The 15,303-nt window shown below is 40.6% G+C and overlaps 1 protein-coding gene across 2 annotated transcripts in view; it reads right to left on the bottom strand.

The window, feature by feature from the left end:
- The window catches only part of TRPM7 (transient receptor potential cation channel subfamily M member 7), a 123,779-nt gene extending 115,480 nt beyond the window's left edge, over positions 1 to 8,299 (bottom strand). The window contains exon 1 of one of the 2 annotated variants that reach the window (XM_030318202.2): positions 8,026 to 8,299. In XM_030318202.2, the coding sequence (XP_030174062.1) occupies positions 8,026 to 8,028 (3 nt within the window). In that variant the 5' untranslated portion in view covers positions 8,029 to 8,299. The remainder of the gene's footprint in view (positions 1 to 8,025) is intronic. The other variant, XM_030318203.2, reaches the window with a different exon arrangement.
- Between the last annotated feature and the right edge of the window lie 7,004 nt (positions 8,300 to 15,303).

Here is a 15,303-nt window from a genome sequence, read left to right as displayed (position 1 = left end):
AAAAAAAAAAAAAGGAAATAACCCAAATGCCAAACAGTAAAATGGATAGTATATTCTATAATGGAATAGTAAACAGCAGTTAAAAGAGGTGAACTAAAAAGCTGCTCTGAGCATGCACGGGGAGGATATCTTACAGAGAAGTAGTAATGTTAACTTTGAATGAGAACAAAGATAAAAAAAAAGTAAATAAAAACAAAGTGAAAGTGGTGACCTAGACCTTACCTGTATTATAAATATGAATAAACCTCCAAAACCTAATGTTGATTTAAAAAACCAACAAATTCCATGGGGCACCTGGGTAGCTCAGTTGGCTGGGCCTCCGACTTCGGCTCAGGTCATGATCTCACTGTCTGTGGGTTCAAGCCCCGCATCAGGCTTTGTGCTGTCAGCTCAAAGCCTGGAGCCTGCTTCAGATTCTGTGTGTCCCTCTCTCTCTGCCCCTCCCCTGCTCACACACTGTTTCTCTCTTTCTCTCAAAAATAAATACAGACTTAAAAAAAAATTTTTTTTTAAGTCCATAAAGGGGCACCTGGGTGGCTCAGTCAGTTGAGCGTCCAACTTCAGCTCAGGTCATGGTCTTGCAGTTCGTGAGTTCGAGTCCCACAGTGGGCTCTGTGCTAACAGCTCAGAGCCTGAAGGCTGCCTCAGATTCTGTGTGTGTGTCTCTCTGTCCCCTTCCCCTGCTCATGCTCTAAATAAATGTTAAAAAAATTTTTTTTTAAAAAGTCCATAAAAAGATGTACGTAATTCCATATATATAAAACTACCAGGAACTACTATGTGTTATAATTCTATAATACGTAGACAATACTACATATATACAACATATATAAGATATATAATATATATTTACAACTACAAAAAGCAAGCAAAGGAACAAGAGGAGACAGTTATGTCTGCAGAAGTGGAAAGTGGAATGGGATTTTGATGAAGTACTTGGAAGTTTCAATTTTACCTCCAATATTTTATTTCTCAAGCTGGGCGGTAAGTACATAGACTGCTATTACATTATGATCACACTTTTATCGATCTGAATTCCACAACAAAAAACAATTACCAAAGAATTCAAATGGTATACATTTATTTAAAAATATTATGTACCTGTAATCAAACAGTACAATTTAAATTCTTCACTTTTATTCCTGTCTCCTTGTTACCTAATATTTTTCCCAAAGCAACAGAATCTGTTGAATTAAATGGATACATCACATTAATCTAATTCAATGACCACTGATATACTTTCAGATGATGCCACAAAAGTTAATCTGAAAAAGACAAATCTAAAGAAAACATTAGGACATTCTCTATTACAAAACTCCAGCCTTCATATTGTGAGTAAACCCTACCAATCTATTCCCTATCTCTGAGTATTTGTTGATACACTTATGTTAGATTTTCACAGTTTTTATGAAAGAGTTCTACCCATCACAGAAATCTACTTAATGAATTTCCAATCTACTAAGGATTCCTTCTGACTAGTAAATCTCTGCACTTCGACAATGTATACAATGTATACGATGCATACAACTGAATTCTGAATAATTTATCTTAAGGATATTACATAGAAATTTGGTAATAAAGAAAATTCTAAGTTTTACAGCATATGAAGAAAAAATATGGTAAATAAATTTTTTTAAGGTAACACATTCTTCATGACCTTAACTTTTGAAGTACCTGGGTGACTCAGTCAGTTAAGCATCCAACTCCTGATTTCCACTTAGATCATGGTCTCATGGTTTGTGAGTTCAAGCCCCACATCAGGCTCTGCAATGACAGTGCAGAGCCTGCTTGGGATTCTCTCTCTCTCTCTCTCTCTCTCTCTCTCCCTCTCTCTCTGTCCCTACCCTGCTCGTGCGTTTTCTCTCTCAAAATAAATAAACTTTTAAAAAAATGACCTTGGGGCGCCTGGGTGGCGCAGTCGGTTAAGCGTCCGACTTCAGCCAGGTCACGATCTCGCGGTCCGTGAGTTCGAGCCCTGCGTCGGGCTCTGTGCTGACTGCTCAGAGCCTGGAGCCTGTTTCCGATTCTGTGTCTCCCTCTCTCTCTGCCCCTCCCCCGTTCATGCTCTGTCTCTCTCTGTCCCCAAAATAAATAAACGTTGAAAAAAAAATTTTTTAAAAAATGACCTTAACTTTTTACTTAACATAACACCTGCCATCTTAGATCTCACAAATATACATGTCTCTGAGTATCAAGGTCCTTCTCCAAGTGCATAATTTGGTGAGTCAATTATCTACTGTACCACTTACTGGCCTAATGACCTTTGGTTGAGTGATTTTGCCTCTCTGTTCCTTCCATAAATAATGGAGAAAAAGTGCCTACTTCAAGAATTTTTTTTGAGAGTAATAATATGCAATAACATATGTAAAACATTTAGAACAATGACCACAGCTAAATGCTACTACATGTTAGCTAATATTATGAAAATCGGTCTAAAGCCTGTTACACACGTTTCTAAATCAAGAGTACCTTCTGGGTATTAGGTATTGTAAATTATACTCTTTTTTTTTTTTTAATTTTTTTTCAACGTTTATTTTTTAATTTTTGGGACAGAGAGAGACAGAGCATGAACGGGGGAGGGGCAGAGAGAGAGGGAGACACAGAATCGGAAACAGGCTCCAGGCTCTGAGCCATCAGCCCAGAGCCTGACGCGGGGCTCGAACTCACGGACCGCGAGATCGTGACCTGGCTGAAGTCGGACGCTTAACCGACTGCGCCACCCAGGCGCCCCTAAATTATACTCTTAAAGACAAGGAAGACCACTGGTTTATATACCCAAGGGTAATTTATAGACCTATATTTCTAGTCTAGTTAATGTTTATCCAATCTCCTTACAGTAATAGTCGGCTTCTCAGATAACTTTCCTTCTATTCATTCCCAGCATACTACCAAATTGTCAGAGGAAAATAGGTAACTAAGCCTACTAACTTTCACTTTGCACATATTTTTCAATCAGTGAACTCTGGGCTCAGGTTGCTATATTCCTAATAATGATGTGGCTCAAAAGTGTTTTCTTTCCATGAGGAGCTGGGTTTCTAAAAGTAGTGGTTTCCAGCAGTCTGGTAGCTAGATAGTTGAGGTGTTAAGTTAGTAACATTTTTTCATGATGCAAAGAGGGACAAATAGTGTCTCACAAACTTTAATCCTAGTATTCTCCTGATATCAAGTAAAGATTATCATCTGCTTTTTACAGACAGAGAGGGTAACAGCAGTGCTCCTCAAAGAGTATGATTTGGCAGAGATGCTTATGTGAAGAGCCAAGTCTACCAACTTCAAAAAAACTGCCTACCACCATACATCAAAAGCGTCCCAACTCTTGATGGTGGCTCAGGTCGTGATCGTGCCATAGTGAGATCATGCCCTGCGTTGGGCTCCAGGCTGAGCATGCAGCCTGCTTGGGATTCTCTCTCTTCCTCTTTCTCTAACCCTCCCTTGCTTGCTCTTTCTCAAAATAAATAAGTAAACTTAAAAAAAATAAAAATGACATATATCTAAGTTCTTTTATATTAACACACGTTAAGTGACTCAGTTAATATCCCTACAGATAGCCAAATAATGCTCATTCTAAACTAATCTCAACTACTCTGAATTTGGGTACCTCCAGGCACCAAATTTAAAGCAAGCATTTAAGAAGCAGTTGTGAAAGGAAGGAAGGAAGTCAGAAAGAAAGAAGGAAAGGGAAAGAAAGAAAGAAAGAAAGAAAGAAAGAAAGAAAGAAAGAAAGAAAGAAAAGAAACTAAAATTTAATCATATACTGAAAGGTTACTACAAAAAATAAGAAAAAAGAAAAACCTAGAAAGAAATAACAGATCAATAGCAATAATCATCAATGGCTACTACTAAAACTATATAAGTGTCTAACCAAGAAATTCACAACTGATCAGGCAGCTAACACCACCAAACCCACTGATCAATCCTAACAAGAGAAAGAAAAGAAAAAAAAAGAAAAGAGAAAAGAAAAACAATCAGAAAGCATGTGCTCCTTAATGTGATGCAATACAAGATACATAGCACGACCTGTGAAGTACTCTTGCCAAAATATCATACCACAATCTGATCAAGTCTTTAGATTAAGCACAGGAAATAGAGAAACAAGTTACATCACACTGTATGGATGTATCGAACAAAATCCAAGCTGTGGGAAATTCTACAGGACAAATGATCTGGATTTTTCTTATTAAATAAATAGTAAGTGATAAGACCAAAAAAAAAAAAAAAAGGGAGTGGTTACTAGAGACTGAAAGACTTATTTATCAACCAAATGCTATATGGAATTCTTTGGATTCTGAATTAAACAAGCCAACTGAAGAAAAACATGAACCAATCAGGGAAATAAGCTGAATATTTAATTATATTAAAGAATTACTCATTTTCCAGGTGTGTTAATAGTACTATGGATGTATTAAGAGTCCTTATCTTTTTAGAGATACACAGAATGAAGCATTTATAGATATGACCAAGATTTGCTTTTAAGCCATCCTATTTAAGGGGGAATGGGAGTGATAATAGAGGAAACAAAATACACATTTCAAACTGTCAAAACTGGTCATGGATATATGGTGATTGATTTTCCTATTATATTTCTGTATGTGTGAAATGTCCCATATTATAATGTTAAAGAGAGAGAGAATATCAGAGCACTAGACCAAAAATATCTGATTGCTGGAACTCTCAAACTTTTGCAAGTGCTTGTGCGTCAACAGACTTTTATTTAAAAATCAAAACCAAAAGTGTACATTTTAAGTACTGCCTTTAAGTATTAATTTGCATATTTTAAGTAATGACTTCAATTATAACACATTTTCATTTTATGTCGCGTTCTTATTACTGACATTTGCCAGTACACACATACTTTACTCCGCAAAGTAACCAAGTTCTGAATATTCTATCTCCTAAACATCTCAATCTGTTCCATCTTCTACTACTTCATTTCAAACCATTGACATTTGGTCGGAGTCTTGCTATTGCCTCCTCATGGGTCTCTCTTTTCAACTTAAACACACACCATTCATCTTCCATATTGTTTCCTTAAGTGGATCCCATACATCTCCAGCATGAAATCCAAACTTCTTCACATGACATACATTGCCCTCAGAAATCTGGTCCTTGTCTGTCTCTAGAATACTCCCACCAGCATCCCATATCATCCCATACTCCACTCATTCATATCTACATAAAGTATTTGTACAGTAGTTCCCTGAATAAACTAAGGATTTTCTTCCCTCTAACCCTCAATTCCCTTGGACTAAAACCACCAATTCAATGCCCCTTCTATCTCCAGTTTAATTCCAATTCCTACTGCCTCTACAAGGCTCTAGTACTATCAGCTTTTGGGCAAATCCACCCAGACTTTCCTTTCTCTCCTTGATTACCCCGTATTTTCAAAGTAATCTATGCAATGGTATCACACTATCCTCCTGGTTTTTGCCTATCTGTACTGCCTTCAAAACTATTAAGGTATCACAGTGTGTGCAATACAGTAGACACTGTTTATGATGTATGCACCTTCCACTGACAACTAGATCTTTTATAAATAACTAGAATGTAAGCTGTTTGAAAGTGGAAAACTTGTCTAGCACATATTTGCCACTCCAGTGCCTATGACAGTGCTTGGAATATATTAACCACTAAATAAGCGATTACCAAATGAATAAAACAAATTATTTCCAATAGCCACGGCAGATAATTTTGTACAAAATTTGATTCCACTCCAGTTTTTTAACTTGTGTTTCTTGGTATTTTGTTTTATATTATTTTATGGTTAGCTGATTAGTTTTAAAGCTTTTTAAAATGCAGAAAAATTTTGTATGCTCTTTTAGTGTCAAAGAAGAAACTGATTACCAGAAAGAAGCAAATGCTTTAAATAAGAATTTACAGGGGCACCGTGGTGGCTCAGTCGGTTGGGCGTCCGACTTCAGCTCAGGTCGTGATCTTGCCGTCTGTGGGTTTGAGCCCCGTGTCGGGCTCTGTGCTGACTGCTCAGCGCCTGGAGCCTGTTTCAGATTCTGTGTCTCCCTCTGTCTGCCCCTCCCCCGTTCATGCTCTGCCTCTCTCTGTCTCAAAAATAAATAAAGGTTAAAAAAAATTTTTTTAAATAAGAATTTACAGTAAGAATTATACAGTGTAGATACAAGATACTTCAGTGAATTTTCAGGTCACAGTGATGACCTAAAATTTGAGGGGGCTCAACAGATTATTATTGGACAACCTCAGTTTTCAGTTTTCACTATAATTTAATTGGAAATTAAAAAAAAAAAAATTCCAGAACTCAATAGCAGTCAGGACTCAAGCATGTAAAAACTAAAATCAGATCCTAAATTTCAAATTTTTAAAGTGAGAATTCCTCTCTGTAAAATCAACAGGAATGTTAGCATGTACAACCAACACTGAGTTCACGTTATGTGCCAAGGATGGTGCACAACTTATGTATACCAACATACCGTCTGGGGGAGCACATCTGCTATAAAAAGACTGGACATAAATGGAAAGAGAGCAGGAAAAGGAGAAACTCAGACCACATCTTAATTTTTGGAAGCTGGGTTTCAAAGCATGCAAACAAGACATTAAGAGGCTGAGTTTGAGAAGAGCATCTAAGGTAAGACTAAGAAATTATAAATTTTCACTAGAAAGTCATTAGAAACAAAGGTGTCTGGTTGTATTAATAAAATATTAGGAAACAATGCCTTTGAAGGTGATGAATCATCTTAATTTCCATTTTCTAAGGTATCTAAATGTTTTTTAAGATACTGAAATGATAATGTTCAAATTTATACTGTTTACCATAAAAAGAAAAACTAGACACATCACCGAAGATTCAGAACTAATGGTTTGCTTTTTTTCATACAAAAGGAACTTTCATTCAACCCCCACCCCAAAACATATTCTCTTAAAAATCCATGTAAGTAACAAGTTAAAATATCTGGCATCAGTAAAGAAACTTAAACCCTTCTTTTAAAATTAGGAAAAAAAGTAAAACGAAGTTTTTATTGACTTTACATTACCAAAGAAGGTGGAAAACAGTGTAAGGTGCATTATTTATTCAAAGTATAACTATATTCGTGGTTTCACTTTTGTATGGCACCTAAATTAACTTCTGCTGAAAAGTAAACCTGCCAGACTCCAGCAGAGGGAGAGTTGTTTGCACGAAACCAACAAGTTCAAGTACTGACCAGAAAAACACCTCGCTCGTCAAGTCCCTGTAAATTACTTTCTTTGTAAAAAATCTTCAAATTTGATCCCTGGCCTTAACAACAACAACAACAGGCTCTAACGAAAGCTGCAATGCACCGCATCCCTCTCGCCACTCTGCACCGTAGGTTTAAAACACAACTAACCCTTCTCTAGAGCAACAGATGGGGTTGTTAGATATAAATCCAGACAACACATCGCCTCGATACCTCCAGCAGCGCCCCCAATAAAAATGTTTAATTCTTGCTAAAGAAAACTGCAAACCAGGTCCACCGTCAATACCGTCAAACCCCTCCTCTTTGGCTCCAAAAGGGAAACGTACCTGTGGAGTATCTACTGCGCAGCAAACAAGGCACAGTTCCAATCCCGCGTCCTCTATCCCTTTTTTGTTCGCTCCCAGCCCTCCTTCCCTTTCCAAGCAGAACTTTAGCAGAGCATTTGGCTCCCTTATCTGCTAGCAACTGGCGCCAGGAGGAAGGCGCTCCCGGGAGATGCGGAGGTTGAGCCCTGCGTCTGGCGCGCTGCGGCCGCTCTGCTCATCCAGGTACTCCCTGGCTCGCGCTTCTGCCGCCTCGAGCGGTCCCTGGTCGGAGCCAGGGCTCTGCTGTGGGGATTCCCGCGGCGAGCCGTCGGGCGAGATTTGCTACCTGCTTCCTGCCCCTCACCCCCGAACGAACTGCACTCCCGTCCCGCCGGGGCAAGTCCGGTAGGCAACTAGGGGTTCCTTCGCCCCAGGCAGCATGGCCCCGGACACACACTGGCCGGTCGGGCCCCCCCCCTCTCCCTTCCGCAACCCCCAGGACTATTCCCCCGCCGGGGCCTGCGTGGGTCCAGTACCATTCTCCTCACGGGGCGGACTCCGGAAGGGCAGCAACTCCACCTCCTCCTCCTCCGCGGCCTGTAGCCATCTATCGGGAAGCGTCTCCGGAGGCGGCAGCAGAGGCCGCCGGGCAAGGACAGCCCAGGGAAACCTTCTCAGAACTAACTCAGCTCCGGCACTAGCAGCAGAAGCTGAGTCTTTCATAATTGTGCGACCAACTCCTCCGGGGGACTGGCCACAGGGACGCGCCCGCGCCCGCCTCCGCCGGCGACGGGGCTGAAGACAGACCACGTGAGGGGCGCGTCGTGTGCGTCGCCGCCCGCGGGCTGGGTCACGTGAAGGGCGCGCGCTCCCTCACTTCCAGACTGCCTCCCTGCGCGCCGCGCGCACGCGCCGGGCACGGGAGCTTCTAGCTCCAGCGCTGTGGGTTTCCCGGGAAGGGTCGGCTGTTCTCCCAGGGTCTCCAGTGTATACTTGGGCGGGACTCGCACAAACATCTGTGTCCCCTCCCGGGATGGAACTGAAGGAAGCAATAGTGGAGGATTAAGGTTCTGGGCCTCCGGGATCCTGCCTGGAGTTGCGGCGTGGTCTCATCACCGCTAGCGGGGCCTGGCCTTGCCCCCCCCCCCACCCCCGCGCTAACAGGGCTTGGCCACTGCCTGTGCTCTGCTGCGTTTCCGAGCCCCTTCCCTGTGCGTTAGACGGGGGCCTTACTCTCCTCGTCCAAAATGCCAAATCATCACACCCCAAATCATGTTCTCTCTCCAATTTACCCTGTTTCTGCCAGAAAAAATTCTCCCAGATTTAACTGTGGGCTGCATCCTTTCCCTCCGGAGATGTCGCCCACAGACAACTCATACAGCACGTGCCTTAACCAAAGACTGCAGGTTGCTCCTGGGTCTGATACCTCTCTGCCTTTTCTTTTCCTTTGCTAACACACCAGCCAAGGTTTGACAATTAGCGATAGTTTACTAAGTTGTTTTTCACACATGATTCTTCTCCCGAGGAAAAAATTGGTCCATCTGATCCTCTATTACCTGATTTTATCACACCTCTTTTTTAAAAACAGCTTTATTGAGGAATAATTGACATACAATAACCTACACATATTTAAATGTACATTTTGGCAAGTGTTGACATATGTATGCACTTACGAAATCACTATGACAAGCCAGTGAACATACTCATTACCCCTCAAGGTTCCTCCGCAGTTTGTAACTATAGATTCGTTTGCATATTTCATGGTTTTATATAATGGAATCATACAACGTGTACCTTTTTTTTGGTCTGGCTCCTTTCACTCAGCATAACTATAATTTAAACATTATGATCATGTTTATGTATGTATGTTATGTATTATGAACATAATCTTCAACAAAATTAATCTGTCCATTGTTTTACCTAATATGCTTTGGCAGTTCTTGTGAACAATCTTCAAGTACTGTGTATTCCTTCCCCATCTGGCAGGTCCAGCAGGACCAAGGTTTAAAAAAAAAAACACTCTTACATGTGTCATACCTTTCCTACTAGATTATCAGCCCCTTGGGGCAGGGATTTTGGCTAATTTATGCATACATTCAATAAATGTTTATTTTCTAGATGTCAGCTGGGCCTACTCACTTACTGCCTGAATCAAGTTTATAATCTAGAAAGTGGAGAAAAACCAGAAAATCAAAATACAATGAGATGAGAGTGCTTTGTTTTCCTCAGTCTCTGTGACTCTGGCCCTTTTTTGCACCCACAAATGCTTCATCCCTTGCTTGGATGATGTAGAAAGGTAATAATAGCTCCATGGCACTTGATCTCCAGAGCTCTTGCTAAATTGGAGCATTTAGTTCACAGTTAGAAATGAGAAATATAATTCATCTTTAATTGAACTAATGAAAATAAAGTCCTTAATTTACAGGTTATCAGAAGCCCTGAAGTTCAACATGCTGATTTGCAGTAAGTAATCAATTCTGGAGGATGAATTAATTCTTTTTAAAAAAAAAAAGTACTTAGGGGGTTCTGGGTGGCTCATCTGACTTGGGCTCAGGTCATGATTTGACAGTTTATGAGTTCAAACCCTGCATCAAGCTAGCTGCTGTCAGTGAGGAGCCCACTTTGGATCCTCTGTCCCCCTCTCTTTCTGTCCCTCCCCCTCTCGGACTCTCCCTCTCTCAACAATAAATAAACATAAAAAAAAATACTGAGTTCCTAAGACTATATTAGGAATAGTCCTCTTTAATGTTCAGTGATGAATAAAGATGGATGTGTTCAGTATTTAAGAAAATGTTCAGGGCGCCTGGGTGGCGCAGTCGGTTAAGCGTCCGACTTCAGCCAGGTCACGATCTCGCGGTCCATGAGTTCGAGCCCCGCGTCGGGCTCTGGGCTGATGGCTCAGAGCCTGGAGCCTGTTTCCGATTCTGTGTCTCCCTCTCTCTCTGCCCCTCCCCCGTTCATGCTCTGTCTCTCTCTGTCCCAAAAATAAATAAACGTTGAAAAAAAAAATTTAAAAATAAAAAAAAAAAAAGAAAATGTTCATTAAATGCTCTCTTTCTGTCTCACTTATTTCCCATAGGGGCTCTGTTTCCATTTTGGTCAATGACATCTCTAATTCCCACTCTCAATGAATCATATACTGATTCTCCTTCCTATCCTTGCCCAGTTATTTGCAACAATTCAACAAACATTTACTACTACACTCTTTTTAAAGCACTAAGTGAAGTGTTATACGTGATTTTAAAAAAATGGAAAAGCATGGTACCATACCAACTCTTAGATTTTTTATTTGTGTATTTAGAATGTTTTTCTGGGGCACCTAGGTGGCTGAGTTAGTTGGGCAACTGACTTCGGCTCAGGTCATGATCTTGTGGTTCACCAGTTTGAGCCCTGCATTGGCCTCTGAGCTGACAGCTCAGAGCCTGGACCCTGCTTCAGATTCTGTCTCCCTCTTCCTCTGTCCCTCCCCCACTCGCACACTGTCTCTGTCTCTCTCAAAAATAAATAAACATTTAAAAATAAATAAATAAAAGGGTCACCTGGGTGCCTGGGTGTCTGAGTCGATTAAGTATCCAACTTTGGCTCAGGTCATGATCTCATGGTGTGAGATGGAGCCCCACGTTGGGCTCTGTGCTGACAGCTCAGAGTCTGGAGCCTACTTCTGATTCTGTGTCTCCCTCTCTCTCTTCCCCTCCCCAGCTCACACTCTTCTCTCTCTCTCAAAACTAAATAAACATTTAAAAAATTAAAATAAATAAACAAGGGGCGCCTGGGTGGCTCAGTCGGTTGGGCGTCCGACTCGGGCTCAGGTCATGATCTCGCGATCCGTGAGTTCGAGCCCCGCATTGGGCTCTGTGCTGGCAGCTCAGAGCCTGGAGCCTGTTTCAGATTCTGTGTCTCCCTCTCTCTCTGACCCTCCCTGCTCATGCTCTGTCTCTCTCTGTCTCAAAAATAAATAAATGTTAAAAAAAATTTTTTTAATAAAATAAATAAATAAAATGTTTTACTTTGAGATAATTGTAGAATTATAGGAAGTTGCAAAGAAATGCACAAAGAAGTACAAATACATTTCCCCAATATCCCTTTCTCCTCCCCCCAGCATCTCATATAACCACAGCACAATATCAAACCAAGAAATTGACATTGGCAAAATCCACAGAGTTTATGCAGATTTCACCAGTTATACGTGCACTCATTTGTGTATATGTTTGTGTGTAGCTCTATACAATTTTGTCACATGTGTAGCCTGGACTAACCACCCAAACAATCAAGATGCCCAACTATCACCATGAGATCCCTCATGTCACCTCTTTTACAGCCGCACCCCTTCCATCCCACTCCTAACCTCTGACACCCACCAATCTGTAACTCTAGCCCCATAATTATGTTATTCACAATTGTTACCTAAATGGAATCATGCAATATATATCCCCTTGTGGCTAGACTCACTAAGCATAATTCCCTGGAGATCCATCCAAGCTGCTGCTTGCACCAGCAGTTTATTCTTTTTCACTGCCGAACAGTACCTCATGACATGGATGGACCACAGTTTGTCCATTTACCTTTTGAAGGACATTTGGGTCTCTACAACCAAAGCTGCTATGAATATTTGTGTACAAGTTCCTCTATGAAAATAAGTCTTCATTTCTCTGAGATAAATGCAATTGGTAGGCCCTTCATAAGTCCATTTTTAGTTTTTAAAGGAACTGGTTATATTTTGAAGATAGAGTCCAAGGATCACCTGACAGACAGGATGTGGGTATGAGAGAAAAGAGAGGAGTCAAGGATAGTTTGAAATGAGCTAATATGTAGAACAGCGGTAGAACATAGTAGCAGCTCATTAAATGTTGGCTACACAAATGACCGCAAACACAACGCAAACGAAGAAATGAGAAAATCCATGAGACACCATAAGCTACAGACATTGCCTTAGAAGGCATTAAGAGTCACTCTTGGGAACTTAGTGCATGGAAATCCCTTTGATTATTTGCATGAAACTGAAAAAGAAGAGTCCCACTTCCTCTTAGAATATAGAAAGCCACAAGAGAATGCCACATCCATTCTAATGAGAAAAAGGCAAATAAACCACAAAACTATGATTTTTAAAACTCATCAGAGAACAGAAGTCATCATAGGCAACAGAAAGAACTGAATTCCAAAGAACTACAGGTGTCTCCTAGGAAAGACAGGACAAATGATGTTGCTTTGGGTGAGTGAAAGTGTCTGTGGGCTGGAGAGAGTTTACCACCACCTACCCCTTCCCCCTACCCTCCCACCCCCACCCCTAGTTCTTTCCCTGAAGGAAGATTGGAGGCAGTCAATCCTCAGGTTTTCAGCTGTCAGTCTAGTACATGCATTCTCAATGTCAAAAGGGGTGATATTATCTGCTTCAAGGAAGTGAAAACTGATTATTAGGGCAGGGGGTGAAAAATATTACTCTTTTTACATATAAAGCACAGGTGTACACATAGTACATAAATAAACATTACAGTTTCATGAAGGGAAGGATATAATTAGGAAAAACATGTCTAAAAAAGACTCCATAGTGGAGTGATAATAAAAAAAAGGGAGGGTGAGAATGATTTAGATACAGAGATAGATACAAGCCTAACTCATAATGAAGATAAACGTTATAATCGCTGTGGTAGCCAACCTCCAATAGGGCCCTCAATGTTCTTCACTTCCTGGTATTCTCATCCTTGTGTAATCTCCCATATTGAATAGGACTGACCTGTGTGGCCAATGGAATATAGTGGGAATGGCAATGTGTCAGACTTCCAAGCCTTGGTCATAAAAGACATTTTGGCTTCCACCTTGTTCTTTTAGATCACTCACTCTGGAGGAATTCAACTGCCATGTCAGGAGGACACTCAAGTAGTTCTTGAAGATGTACAAGGGACGAGGAAATGATACCTCCTGCAACAACCAAAATTAACTTGCCAGCCATGTGGGTAAGCCATCCTGAGAATGTATCCTTCAACCCCAGATAAGATGTCAGATGACTGCATCCCCAACTGACATATCCTCATGAAAAACTGTGAGATAGAGTCACTGCTAAGCCATTCCCAAATTCCTGATTCTTGGGAACTTTGAGAAATGATAAGTGTTTTTTGTTCTTTCAAGTTATTAATTTGGGGGTTATCTATTATGCAGCAATATATAACTGATAAACAATGTCATACAAATAAGGCACTATGCTGTGGTAGAATCTAATCACCAGCTGGGAATATTTGCAAAGCTTGGGGGCCCTAGAATATGAATTGAGTATTGTGGGAAGAATTGGAAAGGTGTATATAGAAGTATAGTAAGGTGTTCTAGATAAAGAGAATACTCAAACAGAGGCAGAGAGGTACAACCATGTCATATCAACCCTTTTAAGTGATAAAAGGCTTGGACTCCAGTAATATAAACCCAAACAGCCTCTTCCTTAGAATTAATTTAGTAAGAATGGTCCTTAAGTCTCTTCTGTACTTAAAACCCTTCAGTGGCTCTTATTGCTCTTATAACAGGTCCCAATACCTTAGTATCTGATCCCATCTTATTTTTCCAGTTTTATCTCTAGTTACTTCTCCTAGCCCACTTCCCATACCCTTCAAACGTACCTTATCAGTACTCAACTTGTAAATTCCTTCTTTCAAGATTTTTTTTTTTTAATTTCCTCCCTACAGCACACCGAATCTGAGTTAGGTGCTCCTTCTATATGCTCCCATTGTACACTATATTCCTTGTAATAGCATTTCTCTCCCTGTATTCTAATTACCAACTTACATGCCAATCCCCTCACCTCCTGCCAACAAATGTTCAAGGAACCTAATCTTATCTGTCTTATTTACCAGTGTATCTAGGCTCAATGACACATATGGAGGAATCATCCAATAATATTTGTTGAAGAAAAAAATAAACCTACTGATAGGCCAGATTCTACAGATATACCTCAGTCCTTTGATTCAAGCATGCAGAGTTTTATCAGATTAAGACAAAGTGCTATTCTTACATAGGAACGGGTTACAGGAAGTGGAGCAGAACATGGAAGTCTGTGTTCTCACAGCATATTGTTTAATTCATCAGCCATCCATTTACCCATCACATTTGTTGAACATCTTCTGTGGAGTACACAGTGTGTGCTAGGTTACTTCTTGCGTGGCTCAGGCCTTGTGCTACTGTTTGTATCTCTTTAAATGTTTTATTCTAGAAGAACTTGGGTGGCTCCATCGGTTAAGTATCAGACTCTTGATTTCAGCTCGGGTCATGATCTCCTGGTTGGTGAGACCAAGCCCAGTGTTGCTCTCTGCACTGACAGTGTGGAGCCTGCCTGAGATTCTCTCTCCTCTCTCTCTCCGCCTCTCCCCGCCTCTCAAAATAACTAAATAAAACTTTAAAAAAATGTTTTATTCTAAAACTGACTACACTGGCCTTAGTTTCTGAGTGTCTAATACCCTAGTGCACATGGTCTGTTGAAACAACTGAGATATCCTCTAAGAAGCTAGAAATAAGAAGGACAAAAAGAAGATGGAAGTAAGAGAAATATAAAATTAAATTACTGTTATGAAATCAATTTCCTAGACATCAGTTCCCTTAATACTATCCATATCCTTGTCTTCATTTATCACCATGGATATATAAATATACCTCAGTTTGAGGACCACTGCCTTAGAATACTAACTCTGATTACCCCCATGATGATTAAGTTTGGGTGTCAACTTGACTGGGACATGGAGTGCCCAGATTAAACACGATTTTTAAGGGAGGATCTGTGAGGGTGTTTCTGCACGAGATTAGCATTTGAATTGGTATACTGAGTAAAGCAGATGGCT

The sequence above is a fragment of the Lynx canadensis genome, chromosome B3 (genome assembly GCF_007474595.2).
Source record: "Lynx canadensis isolate LIC74 chromosome B3, mLynCan4.pri.v2, whole genome shotgun sequence".
Taxonomy (NCBI): Eukaryota; Metazoa; Chordata; class Mammalia; order Carnivora; family Felidae; genus Lynx; species Lynx canadensis.
Note: the sequence above shows the minus strand (reverse complement) of the source record. Positions and strands in the feature narration are given on the sequence as shown.